At 46.2% G+C, this 25727-nt stretch overlaps 2 protein-coding genes across 8 annotated transcripts in view; both read left to right on the plus strand.

Annotated features, from left to right (window-relative positions):
- dock8 (dedicator of cytokinesis 8) overlaps positions 1-12869 on the plus strand; it is a 33688-nt gene extending 20819 nt beyond the window's left edge. For all 3 annotated transcript variants that reach the window (XM_029163150.3, XM_029163149.3, XM_029163151.3), the window contains 19 exons: positions 60-211; positions 1181-1363; positions 1463-1589; positions 1914-2001; positions 2074-2170; positions 2363-2497; positions 2698-2850; positions 4532-4690; positions 4782-4882; positions 5882-6074; positions 6622-6765; positions 6847-6978; positions 7056-7190; positions 7554-7643; positions 7766-8002; positions 8080-8223; positions 9340-9446; positions 11133-11303; positions 11706-12869. In XM_029163150.3, the coding sequence (XP_029018983.1) occupies positions 60-211; positions 1181-1363; positions 1463-1589; positions 1914-2001; positions 2074-2170; positions 2363-2497; positions 2698-2850; positions 4532-4690; positions 4782-4882; positions 5882-6074; positions 6622-6765; positions 6847-6978; positions 7056-7190; positions 7554-7643; positions 7766-8002; positions 8080-8223; positions 9340-9446; positions 11133-11303; positions 11706-11757 (2600 nt within the window). In that variant the 3' untranslated portion in view covers positions 11758-12869. The remainder of the gene's footprint in view (positions 1-59; positions 212-1180; positions 1364-1462; positions 1590-1913; positions 2002-2073; positions 2171-2362; positions 2498-2697; positions 2851-4531; positions 4691-4781; positions 4883-5881; positions 6075-6621; positions 6766-6846; positions 6979-7055; positions 7191-7553; positions 7644-7765; positions 8003-8079; positions 8224-9339; positions 9447-11132; positions 11304-11705) is intronic.
- Positions 12870-13481: 612 nt separating this feature from the next.
- The window catches only part of aopep (aminopeptidase O (putative)), a 53432-nt gene continuing 41186 nt past the window's right edge, over positions 13482-25727 (plus strand). For 3 of the 5 annotated variants that reach the window (XR_008695755.1, XM_055512078.1, XM_055512079.1), the window contains exons 1-6: positions 13482-13606; positions 14595-15424; positions 15653-15822; positions 16154-16406; positions 17220-17433; positions 17723-17847. Coding sequence is in view for 4 of the 5 variants with exons in the window: in XM_055512078.1 (XP_055368053.1) it covers positions 14637-15424; positions 15653-15822; positions 16154-16406; positions 17220-17433; positions 17723-17847 (1550 nt within the window). In the remaining variant the exon portion in view is untranslated. The remainder of the gene's footprint in view (positions 13607-14594; positions 15425-15652; positions 15823-16153; positions 16407-17219; positions 17434-17722; positions 17848-25727) is intronic. The other 2 variants (XM_029163155.3, XM_055512077.1) reach the window with 1 other exon arrangement.

A 25727-nucleotide genomic window follows, 5' to 3' on the forward strand; every position in this document is an offset into this window, starting at 1 on the left:
CCCTGTTCTCCAGTTCTCTCTCTAACTCAGGTCATCATTTTTCATGCCCGTGTCTGTAGTTGCCGAAGCACGTGGTGGGAAAAACAAGACAGGCGGGCCCGAGGATGACCTTGAAAACGTCGCACCCATCAATCAGTGTGTTGCCATGGCGATTGCTGGGAACCCCATCAGCACGCTGGGACGCAGTGCTCTCGTTTCCATGGCATCCCTGGTAAAATTTCTGAAATTCATCTTAAGATGACAACGCATCGCCGTGTGTTTTTCATCGTTTCCCAAAGTTCAAAAGTGCATCTGCGTGTGTGATTGTATCTATGAGTATCCTGCCTCCTAACAGGTGAGCTGTGCTGAGGTAGATTGATTAGCTGTCAAAGCCACACACACAATTCATCCATCCAGGAGAGCAGGAGATGCTTTATGGGTAGGCATTGCCATCATAAGTGAACAGGGCCGTCCACGCTGACAAACACATCCATCACATGTAGCTACAGCAACAACACGGGCACTAAAACTGAACACCACCTTCCTCTTCCTCCGCTTCTCTCCAAAAGGCGAATCAGTTCATTGTGCGTTGTTACATTAAATACCGGTGTGGAAAAACTGATTTTCACACAGCTGAGCCATAGGCCTGGTTTCTATTGCAAATCCAAACATGGCTGCCAGAGCACTTGTTCCTCATTTCCAGGCGGGCGCAGTCGCCCTGAAACTCTTCGCACCAGAAAACGGTGCGTCTTTAAATAAACAAGGGGCGGTTTCGATCCCGTAATGTGACGCTGGTTCTGGTGGACGCCAGGTTCCAGGTGGGACACCTAGAGCACGAGGAGGTTAATGGCCACATTTATCACAGCTGCCACACAGTAAAGCAGCAGCAAGAGCTCTATAGTAGTGATTCATCATCACACGAATGGAGGTAAATTAATCTGCACTAGATTTAATGCCTATTAAGAGAGAAGGGAGAAGCTGGAAAGCATTTTGGATCAAAGCGCCCCCCCACTATATTAGGTTATAACATACCTAATGGAATTATAGACTGTCTACACAGGAGAAACATGTTCTGTTTTAATTACGATGGTTTCTTATTTGTAATTTCTCTGGATGCACATACAGCAGATGCACGTTTGGACCTTTACTATCACTCCATCTCACTCCATTTCTCTGCATATCTGCTCTTCTCCTTCCCCAGCAAGGTAAATCTGTGGCCACCCTGGCAGCCGACACCAGCCGCCACCTGTTAGTGTGTTTTCTGTGGGTGATGAAGAACGCCGATAAGAGTCTGATTCAGCGCTGGACTGTAGAGATGCCTCCCTCGCAGCTCAACAAGCTGCTGGAGCTGCTCACGATCTGCGTGTCCTGCTTTGAATACAGGGTGAGCCTGCTCATGCGGCGTATCAGTCGGGGGTTTTTACTCATCGATAAACCTCGTCGTCATGATCCTCCGTGGCTGTGTGTTTGTGTGCGACGCTAGGGGAAGCAGAGCAGCGACAAAGTGAGCACCCAGGCCCTGCAGAAGTCACAGCAGGCCAAGCTGCAGCTGGAGGAGGCTCTGCTGAAAGGAATGGGTGCCCGTGGGGAGATGATGAAACGGGTCGGAGGTAGTGTTTTTTATTGCACTTGGAGGAAAATACCTGGATTTGCTTGCACAAGTGCCGTCTCCAAAAATACAGAGCTTCGCTTCGATTTTCAAACTCTTATTCAGTATTTCAAAAATGTGTGGTCAGCAAGTCGAGGCAGGAACCTGCTGGAGGTTACAGAGCCACACTTAATAGATATGTGGTATGTTAAATATGGGAATACTGTAGGAGTAGGTACCATTTAAAAGTTTGAATCTTCACTTTCTCTTATCAAACATTTCTTCTTTAGAAGGAATAGATGCATTAGCTGTTTTATCACATCGTCTGCTTTTGACGTTTTGACAGGAACAGACAGGACCATGGGTCAGAGAGAGAACCTGCGCTGGAGGAAAGACCGGACTCAGTGGAGACAGTCCAACGACAAGCAGGACAAGTAGGTTTAAAGTCCCGCGCCTGCCGCTGCATTGTCTGTTCATTTTTTATATACAATCACCCTTTTTTTCAGGACTAAAGCCGAGTTGGACCAGGAGGCTCTGATCAGTGGGAACTTGGCCACTGAGACAAACCTCATCATGCTAGATCTCCTGGAGACCATTGTCCAGGTCAGAGAACGTATTGGCAAAATATACAGTAAACAGCAGTGCTGTGACTGGCTTTGAAATGATTCTTTCTAATCTCTGATATAGAAAGGCTTGAATGTTTGAATGTCTGCAGTAGAGACCTCTTTGTCAAAGCAATCAGGTGGACTCTCATCTGCGTGGTTTCCTCATTTTCCCCGTCTGTCTCGTGTCCAGGCGGTGCCGCTGGCCGAATGCAAGGACAACGTGATCGGCGGCGTGCTGAAAGTGTTACTCCACTCCCTCACCTGCAGCCAGAGCACGACTTTCCTCTCCCACACCTTCAGCACACTCAGAGCGCTTGTTGTGAAGGTACTTTCATGGCGGTGTCTTGTAATACGTGCGGTGTGCGAGTATGGTTGCGTGTGAGTGGTTGCATGTGAGTAGCTGCGTGAGACACCCCCCCGGCCCACATGCTGCTAGGGGGCTGCCGATATAAGCCACAACCATTCATGTATCTTTGTGTGTGTGTCCCCGCGTGTTACCTTGTGTCTGGTATCATCTGCGTGCAGTTCGCGGACCTGTTGTTCGAGGAGGAGGCGGAGCAGTGCGCGGACCTGTGCCAGAAGGTGCTCCAGTACTGCAGCAGCCCCGTGGATGAAAACAGGAGCCAGGCCTGCGCCACCCTGTACGTCATCATGAGATACAGCTTCAGCAATGCCAGTGTAAGCGCACACACACACACACACACACACACACACACACACACACACACACACACACACACGTGCATCGCATATGAAAGCTGTGTTTGTGTAGCTCACGAGTTAACACGCAAAGCAAATGTCAGGCCTGTCAGGTTGAACCCTCGCGAGCATCTAATCTTGCAGAAGAAATTGCATTTATGTCGGATTACACAAAGACAATTGGAGTGCAGAGAACATCTCATGATACATGCTCTTGTGCAGACACACTGAAGCAAGGAAGTCACACCCATCTTTCTCCACTTTTCCTCTCCTGCTCCGCTTTAATGTCTTTTCCACGTCTATTTTGAGCGCGCCGCAGAAAGTTTCTGCTGAAGGATGTGCCTCTGAGTAGAGAGCAGAGATATGTCACTGTCTGCTCCGCCGTGTTCCCGGCCCTCTTTAACTAATGACAGCCAGGCCTCTGCGCTCGGGTGTTTTTTCTGCATGCAGAACCTCCGTGTGAACGTCTAAGCATGTGCGCCTCGAGGCTGGAGTCTGGAAACGCGTTGTAGACAGAGGAGCCGGAGCGTTTTGCTGGAGGTGAAGCAGTGATGGAGAAAAGGCAGATCTGATGGAGGAGAGGTTTAGGATAGAGTCATTTCTTTCATTTTCTCGGCTGGTTCGATAACCGCCGCTGCAGTCGATATTTCCTGTGTTTACAGTGTGTACACTTTAATGAAAGTCAGCCACCGGCCTGTGGAGTACACAAACACGCACACACAGAGTGCCCCCAGTTTAAAGAAAGTATTTTCCGTCTGCGTGTCGCAACATATGTTTGTTTATGAGCAGTATACAGAGGGAGCTGTGATCTGAATTAGCGAAGCAGCCGTATGACTCATTCATACAGAACTTACTCACTGCCTCTTCTCTTTTGTTTACGTTTTCATCCCTTCGTCCAGCCTCGGCTCGGGCTCCATCTGTCACACACACACGCTCTTCTCTTTCATTTTAAAATTGTGGCAAGTAAGAAGAGAAAATGCCGGCATTTTTATTCCGGACTGGAACAAATCACCTGTGGTCGGAAGGAGGGCTGGAAGGAAACGAACGGGCAAGATGAGAAGAACGAGGAGAAGGGAGGGAGACAAAGAGGATTATGTGTTGACTTAAGCGATCATTTAGGCACTGAGTGCGCACAAACACACACACGCACACACACACACTGAGTTAGAGAGCAGTGATGGGTGGTTAGGCCCTGGCTCCATGCTCAGTTGAACAGAATGAGGCCGTAGAGATGATCCATGGGTGATTATGTCTCTGCTAATGGGAGATCATTTCCCGCTTAGCTGGTCATGCTGGAGATAGATGGGACTTCACACATACATCAGCATGCTATCTTTGACACATACACACCACACACACCGCTCGCTGCAGAGGATGGAGGGGTGTTTGTCAGGCCTGTTATCTCGGACAGGTAATATGAAGGATGGAGAGAAGCGGAAAGGGAGGGGAGAGGGAACAGAAATAAAGAGCCTAACCAGATTTGGAAGCGATTTGTAAATCTCACATGGGTTTTTATCGTACAAGCGAAGATGCTCCCTAAAAACAACAGATGCATACGTCAAAATAATTGGTTATTTATTTTAAGGGATGCACAACAAGTAGCTAATGAAGAGTGATACCGAAATTGAGATTTACTGATGTTCCCGGTTGTTTTCATCAGAACTTCTCTAGGGTGAAGATGCAGGTCACCATGTCTTTAGCCTCGCTGGTGGGAAAGTCCTCCGACTTCCAGGAGGACAACCTGCGATGCTCCCTGCGCACCATTCTGGCCTACGCAGAGGAGGACACGGTGATGCAGAACACCCAGCTGCCCTCGCAGGTATGGACCAATGTGACGGACCTCGTGCGACTCCCGCGCTGTGTTGTCGATACTCATGTACCGTTGCGTTTGTGTTTGTGTGTGTTCTAAGGTGGACGAGCTTCTTCGAAACCTCAACAGTATCCTGTCAGACACGGTGAAGATGAGGGAGTTCCAGGAGGATCCCGAGATGCTCATGGACCTCATGTACAGGTGGGAAACTGAAAGCGTCTGACATGAAGCTTGTCTTCAGCCCGTCTCAGCGCCTGGTGTGTGGATGTCTCATTCTCTCCCTGTGCCTCGCCTTCTCATCACTCTGTGGCTTCTCTCCATGTCAAGCTGCTGGTTCCTATTTCTCTGTGGTCTGGACTGTTTTGCCTCTATTTGCTGTCCTCACTATGGCAACCATGTGGTAGCAGTTTAGTCTTCTGATCTGGCTTTGTGTATATGCAAATGCAAATAGTGTGCGTGTGTATATACGTGTGCGTGGGAGAGGGAGACCAGGGAAAACACGGAGACAAAGACCCTGCACATGTGCTGCTTGTTGATGTAGGCGCTCTCCCTCCACACTCTAATGTCACCTACATGCATCATTTATCGTACACCTGTATGTTGTGGTTTGGGTCCTGGTGAGTGACTGGCAGCTGCACGGAGCCAATGACCGGCCTCACACGCTTTCTTACAGCACGTCTCTGTTTATCTCCAACACATGTGGTCTCCAGATGCTGAAATTCGTTTGTAGGTATAGCTTAGTGACTCACCTGCTTTATAAATAAATCCCTTCACACTGTTTCAATTGTATTTCCATGCTGTTTGGGTGATGATTATTCATGCATTCCATTAAGGGGAAATATTTCCCATAGTTTTTCTGGACATGAAACCCACTAATCTGATGTGCTGACTGTTGCACAGACATTTTCTGTCTGTATATTCTAGTTACTGTAGATGTGTTTTCTTGATTTTTATTCTGTACATTAATTGCTTTTCATTTATCTGTAATACAATACAATATAACAATGTTTGGATGGCCACCTGTATATGACAGTTTTTGCAGTTGTGTATTTATTGCTGGGCTGTATTTTAAATTCTCCCTTCATCCTTGAGCAAGATATTTTGATAATACTGTAATAAGACTTTTAAGTCGTGTATAGGAAAAGGAAATGGAGGTTAAAATAGCCCAGACAAATAACCTCCCTCTCCGTCCATCCACAGGATAGCGAAGGGCTACCAGACATCTCCCGACCTCCGTCTGACCTGGCTCCAGAACATGGCCGAGAAACACAATAACAGGAAGTGCTACACTGAGTCAGCCATGTGTCTGGTCCACGCCGCTGCCCTGGTGGCCGAGTACCTCAGCATGTTGGAGGACCACAAGTACCTGCCCGTTGGCAGCGTCACCTTCCAGGTAGATGACAAGAATTTAGAAACATGGGCTCATTATGAATGCAAGTAGGAGGAAAAAGCTATGACACCAAGTAGGAATTCATGCTGTTTTTTGTCTGTTGGATCAACACCACAACACACAGCTCCCGACAAATTACCTTTAGATTTGGTTGTGTGCGTCCAGAGGGGGGAGCTGTACACTCGTAGCGTCAACATATAATTATGGTGCATTGGTAGCTCTGCTGACCACAACGCCTTTGAAGACGAAGGGGGAAATAAACAAATGTGCTCCTGCGGGAACGTGCGAACTGTCTGTTCCCCTGAACCGAAAGCAAACACTTAGAGCAGTAACTATGGTGACGCTATCAACGACCTGTGTCTCACACACACACACACACACACACACACACACACATGACCTCTGGTACAGGACACGCTCACCTGCAGCAGCCCGCAGGTCATTGATTGGATGCTCATCAAATTAGTTCCATTTCCCACTGTACTGTCCTTTAGAAGCCGGCCATGTGATTGATTATTTGATTAAAGCGCTAATTGATTTTCCTCCTCAGAACATCTCCCCCAACGTGCTGGAGGAGTCGGCCGTGTCGGATGACATCCTGTCCCCAGACGAGGACGGGGTGTGTTCGGGACGCTACTTCACTGAGAGCGGCCTGGTGGGGCTGCTGGAGCAGGCTGCCGAGCTCTTCAGCAATGTGAGGCCGTGACGCCGCGTCTCAGAGTCACAGAGTGCAGATCTGCAGTTAGCTAACCAGCGGCGATGCCTGTCTCCTCAGGGGGGTCTCTACGAGGCAGTCAATGAGGTCTACAAGATCATCGTACCAATTTTAGAGGCTCACCGAGACTTCAGGAAACTGGCATCCACTCATGACAAACTCCAGAGAGCCTTTGATAACATCATTCAGAAGGTAACAGCCAAACTTACTCAAAGTCAGCATTTTTATGTGACTATTAGACACACAATAATCTCTATCTCTCCCTCCAGGGCCATAAGAGGATGTTTGGAACCTATTTCCGTGTGGGCTTTTACGGCGCCAAGTTTGGCGACCTGGACGAGCGGGAATTCATTTACAAGGAGCCGGGGATCACGCACCTGCCCGAGATATCGCACAGGCTGGAGGTACGAGGGGACGAACGTGTGCTAATTTGCATGCTGTGAATTATGGCGCGATTGCGGCGGAGTGAAAGGTGCAACTGTGCGCCTGCCTGGACTGGTTGAATCTGATAATGACTGAGTGAGCAGAACGACTGCGGGCCAGACTCGCAGTCATCCATCTGGTTTGAGCGAGTGATTTCCTGACATGCTGGAAGCAGCAAAATAATGTCAGCATCGCTTTTGATTCATGTAGGTCAGCGAATCAGGTGCTCAATAAAATTTCATGCTTTTAAGCGTTTCTTAGCATTTCATCATTAATGAATTATGAATCCTCTTGAAGTCCTAATAAAGTACTTTATGAGGTAATAACATTTTCCCATCTCCTAGAACTTCTACAGTCAGTGCTTTGGAGACGACACGTTAGTGATGATCAAGGATTCTACACCAGTGGACAGAAAGCAGCTCAATTCCAGTAAAGTAGGCGATGACTCTCATATACAGTAAAATTAAAAAATCAACATATAAAAGCACTAGAGCTTAAAGCATTAAGAGCCTGGTTTTATGAATGGAAACCGACCTAGGCTCTGTCTCCTTCGCAGGCGTACATCCAGATCACTTTCGTGGAGCCTTACTTTGATGACTACGAGATGAAAGACCGGCTGACGAACTTCGAGAAGAACTTCAATCTGCGCCGCTTCATGTACACCACGCCCTTCACCAAGGGCGGGAGGCCGCGCGGCGAGCTCTACGAGCAGTACAAGAGGAAGACCATCCTCACCACCATGCACGCCTTCCCCTACGTCAAGACGCGCATCAACGTCATCCAGAAGGAGGAGGTCGGTACCGCCGACTGTACTGTATAACGCGGGTCGTCGCCGCACATTTTGCTGAACGTCCCTGTCCTCGCTCCCAGTTCGACCTCACCCCCATTGAGGTGGCCATAGAGGACATGCAGAAGAAGACCAGGGAGCTGGCGTCGGCCACTCATCGAGAGCAACCCGATGCTAAGATGTTACAGATGCAGCTGCAGGGCTCGGTGGGAGCCACCGTCAACCAGGTAACGCACGAGCGCTGTGGAGTTTGTGAATGGACGCGCCGCCCCCTCTGTCTGCCTGCGACTTACTGTGTTTACCCAAGGGGCTTCTGTTCACCTGAATTGTGTTTAATGTCACACACAGCCCTTTTGTCCCCCTGAGTTCCCTCCTAATGTGCATGGAAAATAAGGCAGAATAACGTAGCTCCATTTAGCTTAGCGCGTTTACAGTTCCCATTGTAGTCGCAGGGTGCAGGTGGGCGACATGACAGTGATCACACATCAAAGCCTTTACCCCATACATAACCGTAATCCTTCCTTTGCTTTTCCCCTGATTTAGTTAAAACGTCAATTCATGCCCCCTCTTCCTTTCATGTCTCGGCTGCACGGCGCGCTGAACTGGAGGTCGCTTTGATCTGATCGCTTCCAGGTCCCGCCAGCGCGCTGAACGTTGGAGTAATGATGGAGCTCGCTCTGTCTCCACTCCCTCCCCCTGCGCTTTATCTTGCAGTGTCTAATCTGACAGGTCCCTCGCTCTGACCTGATGCTTGTATACATAACACTAATTCTCAGCAGCTCCGTAAACATATAGCCCTGGACTGTAATCAGCCCAGGAGGCTCGCGTTTCTGTGTCTGGGCCCGCGAGCTTAGGCCGAGGATTGAGGCCCGAGCCCCGAGCCCCGGCGCGCTTGTGATGCTAATCAGTTCTGTTTAAGCGGCCTGTCGTGATGCAGGCGCTGGGCGAATTTGCTGTGGTTTTATGATGAATATAAGTTAGGATAACAAGATGTCATACTGGGCAAATGGGAGCCAAATGGTGGGTGTGCTGCATGTGAGGCCAGCAGTGATATTAGCCATGCAGTGGGGTAATCATGGCTCCTTCTCTGATCTGATCTCTTCCTCATGTCCTAGTTCAGCATCCCAGCCATTAGCCGCATTAGGCATTCGGTTAGCAAGTCATTTCCCCCTGTGAGAACGAAGGGGCATTCTCATTACTTCATTGTTTTCCACTCTCAAACACTTCCTCCCCTACCTCCTTTCCTTCCTTCCTCCTCTCTGTTTTTACTTTCTCTTCCTTTGTCTCACTGACTTTGTGTTCGTCCCTCTCCTCCCTCTCTCCGCCCCCTCCCCCTGTCGCAGGGCCCATTAGAGGTGGCCCAGGTCTTCCTGAATGAGATCCCGGCGGATCCGAAGCTCTTCCGTCATCACAATAAACTGCGCCTGTGCTTCAAGGAGTTTATAATGAGGTAAGGCGCGATCCAAGCGGAGTCCAACGCTGCACCAACATGAGGGAGACACATCACAAAGATCCAAAAACGGGATTATTCCGGCCATGAACATAAAAGAGTCCACAATTAATGTGACTGGAATTTGCATGTTTGGTAACGCGGAGAACAATACTTCAAAGAGAGGCTTGACTTCTCCAGGTTGCTGTGTGTTTGCAGCATTACTGGTGTGGGAAGATAAAAGCGCAGCGTTGATAACAGTGACTGATGAAGGCTGATAGCCTGCTGTTTAAGTGTCAGTCAAGTAGCAGAGGTAGAAGTGATACAACTATTGTGCAAAGCAGATGATGTAAAGAACCTGAACCAGTAGGAGAAATGTTAATTATTATAACCCATTGTGACAGTTTTTTAATTTCTCCATTTCCCATATGCCAGAGAACAATTTTTACCCCATAACACCGCTGAGATGTTGTTCGTCTGGAATTGCAAAGGTTTATCGTTCCCAGGAGCTGCATTATATTCTGAATATTCAGAATATAATTTCAGTCTTTTCCACTGTGGTATGGTGATTTTGCGCAGTAGGTGTGTGTCCTGCCCGCGTATGAGTGTTTGTGTGTCTGCACTTCCAGCTCATGGCCATAAGCCTCAAAAAGGTGGTTTTCATTTTCCAGCCCTCATGTCACACTGCAGCCGCCTTGATTGCTACAAGCAGCTTGGCAAATATTTACCGTAATTTCAGAAAGGTTTGTGTTTTTTATCCTAAATCCAGGCAAGCTGGTACCGGACCCTTTGAATGCCAATCTTCTTGACAGCGGCATTGTAAAAAAAACTCTGCTTAGAGCAATGCTGAGTTTTGAGTTGGTCATATTTTTTCTCAGTTGACCCTAGTTTAAACCCTTTCACATATGTACCGTACAGTGATGCCTGGCCAGCACACAATAGTATTTTTTAGTGCATATTGAAAATAACCAGTCCTGAAATTTCAGAATAAAAGAGATGGCTGTGGTGTTGCTGCTTTCACCTAAATCTGGATTACAGTATGTTTTATTCTGGAAAGTTTAGATTATTTCTTTTAATGAAGTACTGTACACACACGGACACATACATCTTTTTAAGACGTAAAGATGTTTTTTCCCTGGGAACTCCATCACTTGTGTATTAATTAGTGGTCATTACCCTGCATACAGTATTTACTGTATACTGTTACCCAAAGCCGTAGTTTCCATATTATCCTCCTTTAAAGAGTAAGAGATGAACTCAGGCATGTGTTTGTAATCTTGGCCGTCTCTCTGATTTCCTGCAGACCGCTCTGCATGTCGGCCATTATACTGTACCTCTCCTGGTAGGGGAGTGGATGCAGACCCCATACTTGCCCTCTTTAGCTCATTTTTAGCTCATGTCTTGTTGTGCTTGCTCTTCATCATGAGACATAAAGCCTTGTTCTTCTTATTTTTTAATTATTTGTGATTTACGCTTGCACCTCTCTTGCTCCTGTAACTTCTAAACAACCTTATGGGTGATTTATAACAGATGTTCGATTGTAAAGGCTTGGAAACAACTGATAGGCATACAGTGGCATACAATGGAGTCAAAAGGTTTTGGTGAGGTTGTCAGCAAAAAACAGGGGACATTGAATTTCTTGCCTGTGTCATTTTCAGAGAAAATGCATGACACTGATTCTCTTGCTTTGTGTTCTCTGACCTGAAGGTGTGGAGAGGCCGTGGAGAAGAATAAGCACCTGATCGCGGCGGACCAGAAAGAGTACCAGCAGGAGCTGAAGAAGAACTACAACCGCCTGAGGGAGAACCTGAGGCCTATGCTGGAGAGGAAGATTCCTGAGCTCTATAAACCCATCATCAGACCTCGTCTGGAAAACAGGTAAACAAAGGCACCAAGGCAAGCGTCCACTATTGTTTTGATAAAGGAGACCGGAGTTAAAAAGCAGATGATTGATCTGTTCGTGGCTCTGTATGATTGCTGAACACAAAGGAAAGTGAGAGTAAATTGGACTGAGCAGAGATCTGTTCACGGTTACAGTGTCATCTCTGCAAATATTGGTAGCCGGTGGCTGGACCGGAGCCACAGTACACAGATAGGTTGTGTACCCTATGATATAGCTGGATTGCACTTGTCTATGTTTTACAAAGGTTCCCGTTTTCATGTCCCGCTCATGGAGACATTTATCTTACACCTTTGCTCCCTTATGAAACCTGACCTGACCGTCACTACTTCTTCTCATCATCGTCTTCATCATCATTTCCCGGCCTTTTCCACCCTCAGGGATTCTTTCAAACGTCTGAGTCTCCGCAGAGCTCCGGAGGAAAACGCCTGAGACGCCACGACCCGTCTGAGAGAGAGAGAGAGAGAGAGAGAGAGACAGAGAAGGAAGGCGAGGCTGTCACACAGTCGAGACGAAGACAGAAGATAAGATGAAAGAGGAGAAAAACAAGGAAAGAACTGTGGCTGGTGATATTCCTCTGCGTGGGATCAGCGCATTGCGACCACAATGGAGGACTCACAGTTCCTCAGCAATGCAGCAGTGTTTATTAAAGGCTGCCGTTTAGTGACGTCATGGTTGTTTGTTACAGGAGGCAAAAGAAGGGTGAGCACGTAAACACAGGAGGTTCGAATCTCTAGCGAAGTGTAGCTTATTCAGTATGTCACTGTAAAATCTTCAGATGCTGTGGCTCTGTCGGTTTCCTTTTTTTTAGATGACTGCAAGTCCTAATAATGCTGCAAACATTCCCTCTGGGTTGATAAAGAAGCAGACTGGAGTTCCTCTCTGAGGTCCTTGCTGGCCCAGGGCCTGTATGTGTGTGTTAATAATACTCGTGTGTACGTGTACATAGAGTAAATGTATGATTGAACACATTTTTATTTGGATTTGATGATTCCTGTCTCATACTGAAGCCACTTTGTACTCAGTACTGATAAATAAGACTGCTGTGTGCTACAGGGCCATTGAATTTCCACTTGGGGCATATATACATTAAAGTTGTGCCAGTTACAGCAGCAGGAGTACAAATGGTTTTGTGCACTTGATAAAAAGATAAAGTTTTTCTGTGTTCTAGTAAGTTTTAAAGTCAAACAGTACCTGTTGTTTTTGTTGGGCATCCTGCACCTGACCATGTAGCTGAATATTTTAATTTATTAAGAGTTATCAGATGTCTTCATAACAGAGCCTCTAAAACCCACATTCTGTACAGTATCTAGTACATCAAATAATCACAAAGATGTTTACAATGCTATGAAAAATTATTTTGCCTTTCATTTTAAGGACTTGTATTTTTAGATAAATAATAGCAATAATGATTGGAAATATTATGTGGGAGGAAGGGGTGTGCAGTAATTGTCTCGTTGTACTGTTTGTTCCAGTGATTTCAATACCTGCTTGTTAGTCGACCATGTTACACACAGTGCCAAATTAAATTCCTTTACAATTTACTCAAAGTCTCTGTGCTCAGCTGTCCCTCAGTGTGAGTTCTGCTTCTTCCATATGTCAGAGTACATTCTCTGAAATCTACTTTTGCCCTGTTGGCCCAGTTTTACTTGCTATCTATGAAACTGCTGATGTGTTGTTTTGAAGCTCTCACTGTGTTTTAATTATCTTAATCTGCTCAGCCTTTCAAAAGTGGGTATACATTTTTTATAAACGGTCTTATCTTCCCTCATCATTGAGAAATAAAAAGTTAAACTTAGTGCTTACTTGTAAATATTAGCTCAAATGTATACATACCTATTTTTTAAAACATGCTAAAAGCTGGTGCTATTGAGTATGGTATGTGTTCAAACACTGGGGACTAGCCTATTTTATAGGGAAGATAATGCAGTTGAAGCATCTGAATAAAACCTAATATGCATTTTCACAACTGTGTTTAGTGACGGTTAGTTAATAATTTCAGAGCCATATTACGTGCTTGAAACAATTTTTGCAAACTTTCTAAGGTAAAAGTTAAGATAAAAAAAATTAAAAATTGAATCAGTCATTTCTAACTATAGAATTGTACATATAAAAACTACAAAGACAGTTTTAAAAGTCAGGAAAAGTCAACCAAAGAACTTTGACGGTAATGCACAAATAAAGTTTGCCAACCGCCATAAACATCCAAGAACCAAAGAACTACAATCAACTAGCGTCTCTATGACGTCATCGACGCGCGACGTCGACATGCGGGATACAGGTTTGTTTGTATATTTAATCCGCAGCACGCGTACTTTTACCTCATGTCGACCGGTGTGTAAAACATTCATCGTTAGCTGCAGCGAAGCGGTTGTCGTCTTGTGCCGCCGCTGCTGTAGTTTTAACCGTAGAGCCGGTAATGACGGAAACAGACTTTGTGGCGTCAAGTTAGCTCAACGCCCAGCTGTCAGCTAGCTTCAGTCCAGCTCCTGTGGAGTTTACACCTGCAAGTGGATGAGCCACCGAATAAAAAAAACTACGTTCACACACACGTGAAGGTGTTTAACAACCATTTACTGTAACATAAGCATCATTTAGCAAGTTAATGACAAGCCTCAAAATCTGAGGGCAATCTCACAGCAACCCAGACTGGGGGCATTTTGTTATTCTTGTTATACAGTAGCAAAAGAAACGCAGTGATTATAATCACTAGTGAACACTATGTGCTTGTTAGGTCCAGAGGTCAGAGATGGATGTTTTTAACAGAAATGGTAGAAATGTTCTGCCTGTTCCAGCAGCAGTAGGTATTCTCGTCTGTTATGTGTCCATAATTTTATGTGCTGTATATACTCCAGCACTGAATAGGTTTTCCTGCTGTAAATGCTAATTGCACCCCTGTCTTGCCAACGCTGCTTCAACCCCTGAGCGGCTAAATGGAAGGATTGTGACATCTCATATACAGCAGGAGGGGTTTAAAACAGCCTGTTCCTGGCACTGCGCTAAAGTGGTGTGGTATCGCTGCTTCATTAACGCAGATCAAAATGCAACCTGTTTTCCACATTTGTGGAACGTGTGAACAGATAGTTTGATACTTGAATTTGAATTGAGTTTGGACTCGCTCACAGGTTTGGCTTCATTGCAAGAAAAACTCCTAATTCACAGATTAAACCTACCTGAGGACACCAGATGCTTTAATTTAGTCCCATGTAGAACTAATGGGACTCACTTATCCTTTGACAAAAATAGGTTTGTTTTTGTTCTCTATTTAGGTTTAACCGACTTCTGCGTAGGTTTAACAGCCTTTGTGTGAAATGGACCCAGATGTGGACATAAATCCTGACACAGATGACCTTCCGCTCCGAGCCAACACCAACGACATACTTGTTAGACATTATGTTCTGGACCTGACTGTTCATTTTGACCGGGAGGTCATCAGCGGAAGTATCGTTCTTTTCCTGGAGCCTTGCTCAGGAGTGAGGACTGAGGATCACATTGGCCCTGGACTTGATAAAAAGGATGGAACTGAGGGTAGAAGTAGCCAGGGCAGGTTTGTGGATAGGCAGGAGGATGGTAGAAAAGGGATGATTCGTGCAAAGCAGGAAATGTTTGTTGCTGGTGAAGGAGACAGAGAAGAATTGGAGGCTTTGTTTCAAACTGCAGCAGAAACCCAAAATGCCCAGTCTTCACATGTGTGGGAAACGAGCAGTGATGATGATTTTACTGTAGTGCTGGACTGCTGTGACCTTGATATTTCAAAGGTCGAGGAAGTGGACGTCACCTTAGTGCCAGCCGCGTCCAGCCTTCTGCCAGAGGCTGCGTCTGGAGCGCGTTCAGGGGACCAACAGGCCGCACTTATTCAAAGAATAATCTCGATGCCCTCCAGCCGATGGAGGCAGAAGCAGCAGCTCTTTTCATTGTGCAGCCGTGCCCCCGGTGCCCAGGCCGGCACCTCACTGCTCTTTCATCGAGATCGGTGGAGTTTGCAGGTGAGGAAGAGGGGGACGTCGTCCCCTCAGGACTTCCCCCGTGCGGTTCGGATCTGCTACGAGACGAGGCCGACGGGCGGCTCTGTGAGGTGGACCAAAGATCAGGACGGCAGGTTTGTCTCACGATGCAAAATGCATGAGTGCGCTGGCAGCACATCTGCTCTGATTTCTGCAACTCGCACCGCACCGTAAGATTCTAAGCTTGCTGTGTTACAATTGAATAATACTGATTCATTAATTCACAGAGAGATGCCTCAGGCTGTTGTGCTCGGTTCTGTGTGTGGATCCTTTGAGCATTGAAAAGGGGGTTGTTTATAGTTTACCATTGTTTACCCTTCCAGGGTGTGTGTTTACACTGCCGGTTCTCCCATCAACAACCGAGCCCTCTTCCCCTGCCAGGAGCCGCCTGTTGCCATGTCAACATGGCAGGCAACAGTACGGGCCCCCAGTGAGTGTGTGGTTTTGATGAGTGGGGAGGACCAGGCTGTGCTGACTGAGGACGGGGGCACACGTAAGTCTTTCATGTCAGTCTTTTATACAACCAGGGGATGTAAAGCCCCAAATCAAGTTTGCCTCAAAGGGCTTTTGTTTGATGCAACATATATATTTACCGCCTTGATTTGAAAATGCAATTTAATGATGTGAATTGGAGAATTCTAACACTTTGTAATTGACATAAAAGCCTCCTTAACGTCTTTTAGCTGGTTGCTGCTGGTGGATGAGGTGTGTGTTTGGGAAGATAAAGGATAAGGACTGACTTCTTCCTCCATGTCTTTATTGTGTCGTTTAGACCCTGCTTTTCTGTGCTTACATTTTTATCCTCCCTTTACAACTCCCTGCAGCGTTTTCAGTATGGCATTACCACGTCACCATGCCGATGCCTGCCTCCACCTTCACCCTGGCAGTGGGCCACTGGTGCCAAGTTTCACCAGAACCCCCTCCAGCACCGGCGAGAGGTGTGAGGGACTGCGTGGAATGTAGTAAGATGGACAAACCTGGGATTGGTTCAGGGGAATGGAGCGAAGCTGGGCTTTTGCCTGGACTTGGAAGCTCCTCCAGTGAAGTAGTAAAGGGCTCTCCACTCCAGACCTGCAGGTATTTTATTATTTTTCTCCTTGTACTTTTTTCCAGGTTGTTCTTAACCCAAGTCTGCTCCTTTAATGTTCACTGTTGAAACTTTCCCTTTGCCATAACAAAGTGGTCCAGGTGAAGTTGGGTAGCAGCACTCAATCACTTTTAAGGGCAAGCACTGTGCATTAAAGCTTGAACCACAGTTCATTGTATTCAGTGCCCAGCGCAAATGATCTTTGGAAAAAGACATAACGCTGACATAGCTTTTATAGAAGTAAACGATTTAAAGGGCAGGCCGGGTCAGTGGAGAGGGTTGGCTCACTGTGGGCAGGGCAGGGTTGGGCTGGGGTCTTCCTCTCCACTGGCCAGTAGGTTGGAAACCTTGCCAGTGGTTTCCAGTAAGCCTCCTCCCCCTCCTCCCCTCACGGTTTTCCTCTAGCAGCAGTCCAGCCATAGCCTGCCGCCGGCCCCTGGAATCTCTCGCTACAAGGAAGGCCTTTATTTTCAGTGAATGGCTGGAAAGAAACTTGGATGTTGCTCCAAACCTTTGGAAGCAGTCTGATGCTGAGGATGGAGTTAGTGCTGGATGTTGGATTTAGAGTGAATGAGATTGCATGTCAGCGCCTTGGTATTTTTGGGATCAGTGTGGTTTTACTTAGTGACGTGTGTATAGTCCATACGGTATTTCCATTGCTTTAATTTCCATTCTTAGCGTACACGTTTTTGCCACATTCAGTTCACCAACTCGAGAGCTGTGTATTCTGCAGAGTGAAATTCATTAAATCATCATTATTAACCTTGGATTAAACTTTTCTTCCCCCCTTTAATCTTCTGCAGCGGAGACCAGACCACCCGCCCAGATCCAGCTTTCTGCTACTGTTCCCTTGAGGATGAGGGGCTCTCTGTAACTGATTATTCAGGCATGGTGGATGACGGCATCGGTTGTTCCCATGGTGACTACCCTTGCCGATTTGCTGAGCAGTCGGCTAGGTCCCAGCGGGTGATTCCTCACCGTGTGTTTGGCCCTGTGTGCTTGCTGCAGAAAGCCCAGGTGGAGTGCTGACAGTGACCCACTGAGACTTAAGCTAATTATATTTTATGTGATTAGAAGAGACAGAATCACTTATGATCGTGTCAGTGTGCCAGAGGTTCTCAGCTGTTGCCTTTTGACTGAATTGGAAAGGACTGAGACTTTGGCTATTTTTATACTGATCTATACTGAGTGTAAAAGCAAATTTCTAAATGATAATCTTAATGAAATGAACTATAAGAGAGGAATGCATCCATGTCAGTGATCTTTATTATCAGCTGCCCAGATAATTGTTATCCTCCCCATGCAGACGGCCGTCCTCAAGCTGCTGCCCCGGTGTCTGGCTGCGGCCCATGCTGTTCTAGGGGTCCATCCCTTTTCACGCCTCGATGTTCTCATCATCCCAGCAGGTTTCTCCAGTCTTGGCATGGCCAGGTACCGACACCTACTTCATGTCTTTAGGTGAAAGGGTGTAATGTGTAGATTGTGTACAATAGGATATGCTGTTAGGAAAGACAGATTCCAGCTACAAAACTGTGTTAATAATGGTGAAAAGCTTTAATGAACCTACCTTCCAGTATTCGCTTTTCTTTTAGCTCTGTTTTGGGCTGCACCAGCTTTTTTGGGTAATATCTGGGTCAGAACTGCTGAATGCTTCATTATGTTCCCTAGCTAATGGCTAAATTTGTTTGTTTACCAATTGGCAGATTTTACAGTGGGTTTTTCGAGCTTTGTTCAGTGAGCATGTTGCCTGCTGAGCCTGGAAACTATGCTGATGAGAGTCAGATGCTGATGGGAGTAGTAAAACCAAAGCAAGGAGCAGAAAGAGCAGGAACACAGCTCAGAGGGGAAGAGCTGAGACGGTAGTTTGTTAATAAAATATAAGACCTTTTACCTTAGACATACACCAATTAGTCATAACACCATGTCCTCCTCCTTACATTGTGCTGGTCCCACTTTCCCAATCTCTGGTCATGCCTGATTGGGGTCATCATGCTTATAGAAGCATTGCTCGATAATAAAACCACAACCAGTCCTTATCTTGTTTATCGAATAACAGATTCATTTTTTTATATTGACATACGTCATACGATCTGGTTTTGTGAAGCTCTTGAACACCAAATTGAGTCCAGCTTCCTCTAAACTCTGTCCAGTCACCTGTCATGTCCACTGTTTCTCCAACATAATTGCTTTCAACACTGACCGACTGCGTATCTTTTCTGACCTTTTCCCATGGTTGCGTGCTGCCATGCTGAATCACCAGGTGTCAGATTTTCTTACATCTCCTTTCTTTCCTCATCTCATTTCCTGAATGTAGGACTTAGCTAGTCGGTCAGTAGTCTGCTGTGTTATGTCTTTTTTTTTTTTTTAACCGGCAGAGGTTTCAGGTGGTCTGTAGACTCTACGCCGTGTGTATTGATGTATGTTTGTGTGTGGTTGTAGTGGAGGTCTGGGTGTAAAGCCACAGGATGACAGATTCGCTGTCCTATGAGTGGGATAAGTCTGCTCTGTTTCCTCCTCGCCCGCATACTGCCCCTCTCTTTAGCCCCTTTCCGTGTTACCCCACCCTCCTTATCTTATTTTCCACCGCTTTTTGTTATTCTTCCTGAAAACAGCTTGTCCTCCTTCAGTCACTTGTACAGTATGACTCTTATTTTTCTTCTTTCATGTCCTGACTTTCTGTTTTTGTTCTTTGCCCTTTTGTTTTCTGTTCTTTCTTTCCTTTCCCCTTTCCTGGACTCCGTCGGGCCTCAAACATTGTGACAGTTTCTCTGGAAATGAGGCTTTATTACTTTTCTCTGTGGCACTTCCAGCGGATATGCGGTTTGCCTGTACATATGAATTAGGCCCAGCAGCCGTTTGAATGAAGAAAAGATTGGAGCAAACTAAAGGCAGTAACTGAGTTGTTGTGTTGATAAAGTAAAGTGATTAGAACTTTTTGGTGAACCTTCTCCCAGCGTCTGCGGTCTGCAACCACAGTCTCTCTCTCCGTCTGCCTTTCTCCTCTCCCCCAATGGCCTCCCTGGAGAACAGTCCCCCAGACAGGATATGAGCTCATACCTGACTTTACTCCTGCGTACATTTCTGACGTTCTAAGCAGGAGTGGCCTCGATCAGAAGTATTTTGAAGCACGGAGGGTGACAAGAGGGTCACAGTCTAGACCTAGTTCTCAACTTAGCATATTTATTTTGACTACTTCACTACAAATACAAAGAGAGCCCTTTTGATCGAGGAAAAATCTTTCCCCTCGTCTTGTGAAAATCTGTCTCCCTGCTCTATTTATTTTGACTGGACATCAAGTGCGAACACAGAGCCTGTTCTTCTGTGGCTGTTGCCTATCGGATGTTTTCTTTCCCTTTATGATGATAGCTCCCAGGCACTTATCCCCCTTGCTCCAACTGCTTAGACTCCAGTTAGCCGCAGATGACAGAGAAGAGATTTAGGCCTTCATTACCTTTAGACAGCACCTGCACTGTTGCTCTATAAAACTCTGCATGGTTCCAAACCCACTGTCAGCTCAGTGGACCCCCAGCCCCCCTTCAACGCGGGTGGTTTGGTCCTGCCTGCCTCTGAAGTTAACCACATTGTGCCATAGGAAGACCAGGAGGGCAACCAGAATGGAAGTCTAGATTAAGATGACTAGGAGTGAGAGATAAAGAGGTCAAAGACAGAGTTCGCGACAGGCCAGCAGACCCCCAAGATGTGGGAGAGGATGTGTGGATTATTCCCAGCAACAAAAGCCATTAGCCCTTGGAAGGACTTCAGAGAATAGAGCTATTTAATCTAGAGATTGGGAGGTATGTGGGCCCCCGTCTTTGGGAGCAAGCCAAGCGCAGGTTTTGTACAGTGCCCTAGTGGAAACAGCAGGAGTGGAAGGCTGTGGATAGAGAGCCGTGGCCAAGAGGCATGAAACTGTTGTAGTGCGATACGGGGAGAAGGGAGGGCCGGGGCGAAGCAGGGGTGGAATCACAGTGGTGTGAAGTTTTTATACTGAGATACGGAGAGGGAGGGCAGGAAACCCAAGATTAAGAAGTCAAGTAAGGGCAGGTCTGCGTTCAAGGGCTGTGCCACGTATAACACACAGACACACACACACACACACACACACACACACACACACACACACACACACACACACACACACACACACACAGTACCAGGCATCCAGCCAGTCAGTTCATGGGATTTTGCATAATGAATTTTAATTTAGCTAATGTTACAACGAAAGCATCAATTTGATACGCTTGAGTATAATTGTTATGTTCTGGCTTCAGGAGTTCCTCATCGGTCCAAGATATCAACAGATGAACGTTAACCTGCAACCGGCATCTTCCCAAATGTACCAAATATTAACGTCTGCCTCTCTCTATCTTTGAACGTTACACTTTTGTGGGTTCCTGTGCAAACCCAGCAATGAGAGAGTGGAATGCAGAGGCACTGCTGTGTTAAACTGTCCCCAAGCTACCAATAAAATTGATAAGTTGGAGAAAGAAAAATACACCGTGGTTAAACATTGATGGAGGAATGTGGATGAGTGATGAAGAGGTGTCGGTAAACACAGTTGGGAAACCCCTGAAAGTTCCATCAGTCTCCAAGCCATATAAAAAGCTCATTGTCCTGAGTGTTTGCAGGACATGGGAATCTTATAACGAAACTCTAAACATAGGGAATCTGTTCCAACGTGTCATGGTCAAACTGGCCGCTGTTATGACGCGCATTAGTAAACGTCTGCTTCAGCTCATGCCTGTTTTCGTCTCCCTTAGCTCAGACATTTCTGTTTTTATTTGGATGTGTAATCTCCTCGTTGCATCTAGGCCACGTCATTTGATTCTGACTGGGAGCGACAGGAAGGGCACGGCGTTTCCTTTGCGTCTTTGAAGCTGAGGTCCATGGGTCCTGCAGGACCGCTGGACTTGAAGTCCAGTCGCACTTTGCGACGTTTGCAACGTGGCCAAATATAAAAAAAAACATCTGACAAGCTGTTGATAATGGTGACTTCACACTGGTTCTGTCACACGCAGTGATACAGAAAAGTGTTCCTGTCTCTAAATATGTGCACTATGTCAAGATAATAACTATAAATTGCTTTGTAATTTGCCATCATTGACCAGGAATTTTGGAATTTACTTTTTGGAGACAGTGGTGCAGACATATTGATTACCGCCATGGCAACATAAGTGTATACAGGCGCAAACAAGACCTTACAGTCAACGCAGCAAGTGTGTGTTTTGATAAAACCACACACACCGTGAACAAGCTTAAACGTGTCTCTCTGCACATTTCGCTACACTTTCTTATAAAGTTTCTTTTTTAGCTGAATAACAAGCATTCCACAGCCAACTCTTCCCTCAGAGGGGGTGACTGCATAAATAATGTCAGGGGGAAAAAGGTTGGGTAGTTAAACTGCTAGTTCCACTTGCAGTCCAGGCAAACTAGGCAGCCGTATAACTGTCACAGGCACTAGGTCAAAGTTATGACGGGTGAGAACCTCTTGACCTTTCTTAAGTGGCACCGGAGGATTTTCAGCTAGACTTGAGTTGACTGTGTAGTTTGTTTAAAGGGTTTGGTAGCAGGAAGTTGCATAGGCCATTGGTCCCTGTGGGGAGGAAGTAGTGCAGCCCAGTGCCAGGAGGAGTTGGCTCCCTGCAGGATAGTGTTGTTTAGCTTTTCCACCTGAGCTCTCTTTTGTCTTTTATAGGACCAGACTTTAATCCACTAGCTAGAAATCACATTGTTCTTATTACTGACAGTCATATACAAGAAAACATTTACACCAAGTGTACAATAAAGACAATGAGAACCTATCCCATTTTATAGCATCTTTCTCATTCTGTTGCTCCGTCGACCTTGATTCCCATCAATTTGCACCTAATACGAAACTGCGCCTCCCGCCCCATCCCCTCCTTCCCTGTTCCTCATTACTCCGTTTCCTTCCCAGTACTCCCACTGCTTGTCCTTCCCGTCTTCCTTCTGATGTCTCGGTGGATTTCTTGCCTTTCTGCTCTCCTCTCCAACTCGAACTGCGAAGTAACCCTAGAAGTGTGCGACACAGACTTGCTCTTTCACCAGCCCGTCTTAGAGTTCGGGTGGGGAGCGGCGGGGGGTTGGGCGGGGGTGCATAGGGGGCCAGATTTTCTTGGCACAGGAGACAGCTGTTAATCAAATAGTCAAGGATGAGGTGTTTCTTTCTTTTGGTCCTGAGTGGATCTTCCCCTCTTCTGTGGCCGCACAAAGAGCCTGACAAGCTGAAAGCCCAGCTCTGCATGCCTGCACCTGGACTGAAGAAGAGGGAGTGTCCAGTGCACTTCTAATGTGATTGCTATAGGTTTTTAAGCGGACTTTTCTTTCTTTTTCTCCGCTTGCCTCTTGCTGAGCGCACACGAGGCTGCTTCAAACCCCGCGAGCTATTTCTATCGACGTCGTCTTGTTCTCCTGTCTCTCCCGCATGGTCAAACCCTGCTCTGTTCTTATAATGAAGATAGCAGGTTTGCTGTGTTGTTATTGAAAGAACATTCCTTTGAAGAACACTGGTGGGCCTCTGAACTTCCCCACTTTATCTGCAGTATAGATTTACCTGGTTCCTTTTTAGTACCTTCTCACTGCTGAAGGAGCCGCCTCTTAACTCTTGCGTTGCGTGAGAGAAGAAAGTTTCACACCTAATTATAAGCTCGTAGGCGTTCATGCATGAGTTTTAAAGTTGAACGTTAATGCCTGATTAATGGGGACACAACGCTGTGTGTACCTACATAATTCTGTGAGCTATGCTAAGTGCCCTGACTAGTGGTTGGTGAGTGATGGCCTGTTGGCGTGAACTCCCCTCAGATGTCAGCCTGCTAGCAACAGCTGGCATATAGCGCTGCATTTAATAGTAACACAGACACACTGTGCCATAACTTTGGATTAGAGGCTGTGGCAAGACACGCCTGTCATGGCACACCCATTCTACTAACTAATGCATGAGTCCACAGGGCCCATTCCCCGAAGTGATGGATTGGCCCATTGTGTTGCGTACAGGGCGCTGCCGCTGATCTTGGTCTGAATCCTGGGGTGTGTATGTGATAGTGGAACCTAGAGGCTGGCGGTAATTTCATTTGGCTGCTTAATGTCATGGGACCTCTGCGCTGAACTGGCCAAAATGAGACATTTGAAACAAAGTGCTGTGAAATGCTCAGCGGTAATGCTTCCGATGTCTGGGTTTGCTTATAGCCCTGGGGAGAGAGAGCTGTTCTCCAAAGCCGTCTGCCAGTCGCGTTTGCATTATGTGCCTCTTAGCCCCTGTTGTTAACTTGGAGCACGGCTGTATGAATGGCAGCGTTGGCTTGTTAGTCTGTCTGTCAATACTCTAGGTTCAACCTGATATCATATGCTGTGTGTATAAAAGACAGAATATTATCAAACGTCAGAGGCATTAATGGACGTCCAGAGGGTGAATACTGACTTTTCCGATCCATGTACATGTAGGCCATCACATACTGTAACAATACAAATATAATACTAAATTCTTAGTTCATTCTGTTTGTTGACTCAATTATTTATCCTCAAACTGAAAATAAAATAAAAAATACAACTATCATGAATAAGTCATAATGAATTGATCCCACCTTTTTAATTTGGCCAATGTATTGTTCATGTTCATTCCCACCTTTCATGATGATAATTATAAATTATATATTGTATAACGATTATACAGCTTCTGTAGCAGAGTTGGGACTACAGGTAATAGAGACTATAGATAGAGACTAGCTTGGGTTTTTATATTATTTATTCACATCATAAAAAGATATACAGAATGCAGAATTTTGTCCAACTTTGCTGTCGTGTTTGTAGTTGCTATAGTGTATTTATTATTTACTGTAGCTTCTCCTGTCAGACAGTTGCCAGGTGGCAGCTTGAAACAGCTGTGCTCACTGGCTAATTTCACTTCAATCTTGCCTTTATCATCCATCTTTCCGTTCTGTCAAACACTTTTGGTGCAGCTGAGCAGAATGGAGCGGTCTCACTTTCCATCTCCTCACGGCCGCGTTCTCTTACATTACATAAGAGAGGGAAAAAAAATTAGTCTGATCATTACCCTCCAGGCATGAAAATGTCTCAAATTATAATCCTGTGAAATGGATTTGTCCTGTCCTTTTCAGTGAGGCAGTAGTGGAAGCTAAAAAGGGTTTTGAGTGCACCGTGATGAGTGATGTGGTTTGCATGCAAATAGCTACAATAGTACAGGAATGTGGGATATGTCACATAAATGTCTCGTTGATTCCCCCCGTAGGCTGAGTGACGGAGGCTCGCTATAGCCAGATGAACTAATACCACGCCGCATTAGTGCTCATTAAAACGCTTTGTTCAGCGTTTATAATAATCCCATTAAATTGTATTTCAATTCTGTTATGCGACGACAGTGTTTGGCAAATTAGTGGTATTTTTTGGTTTGTGGTATTTTCGCCTCTTTGGGTTGGCACACGAACATTTCCTCACCCAGTCTGAGTTTATAGACGTACAGTATGCAAAAACAATTGACCCCCCTGTTTTTAGTCGGTGCTCCAGCATCTGCCCTGACACACACACACACACACACACACACACACACACACACACACACACACACATACACACACACACACACAAGCACATTCCACTTGCATGACATCAGGTTTTGGACCGTACTAAACAAGGAACAAACTTGACTGTGCTTTGTTGTAGTGTACTGTTATGAGAGGATGGATCAAACATCTGCTATCACTTCGCTGATATGGAGTCAAAGTGCTGTGGATTTGCTGGAAGTATGCGTTCATGTCGGTGGTTGTGACTTACGTGGGCTCTCAGTTATGCCTGCATCTTGTGTTTTTATTGCCCCTCTATGCGGATCCTATCGGTGTGAAACAACTTTGACCTGCTTGGAGGCAAGTATCTGTACGGGCTTTTAACTTTAAGCACTTGACAACAACTAACCATTTAACCTTCAGACCTGCCTCCTATTTCTCCTGCAAAGCCTCATTGGCGCCACACTCAAGAAGCTGAGTTGCCTTCTTACGCCTGATGACCTATGATATCTTTTCTGCCATTTATTTTCAGTCCCTGATGCGATGCAGCGTATGTGGGTGGGGTCGTCCTCTGGGGGCCCCCGTTCATGTGATCAGGCCCTACATGGAGTGGCATTTGACTTGGCCTGGTGGGGCCTTGTCTGGGAGCCGGGAGCTGATCTGCAGCCAGCCTGGAATGCCAGACATTTGAAGTCAGACTTGTTAAAAAAGAACTAAGGCTGGTAGGAGTTTGGTAAAATAGGCCCCTGTGTCTAAAATAGCCCACAGACTCAGTCT

Source organism: Betta splendens, chromosome 9 (genome assembly GCF_900634795.4).
Source record: "Betta splendens chromosome 9, fBetSpl5.4, whole genome shotgun sequence".
Lineage (NCBI taxonomy): Eukaryota > Metazoa > Chordata > Actinopteri > Anabantiformes > Osphronemidae > Betta > Betta splendens.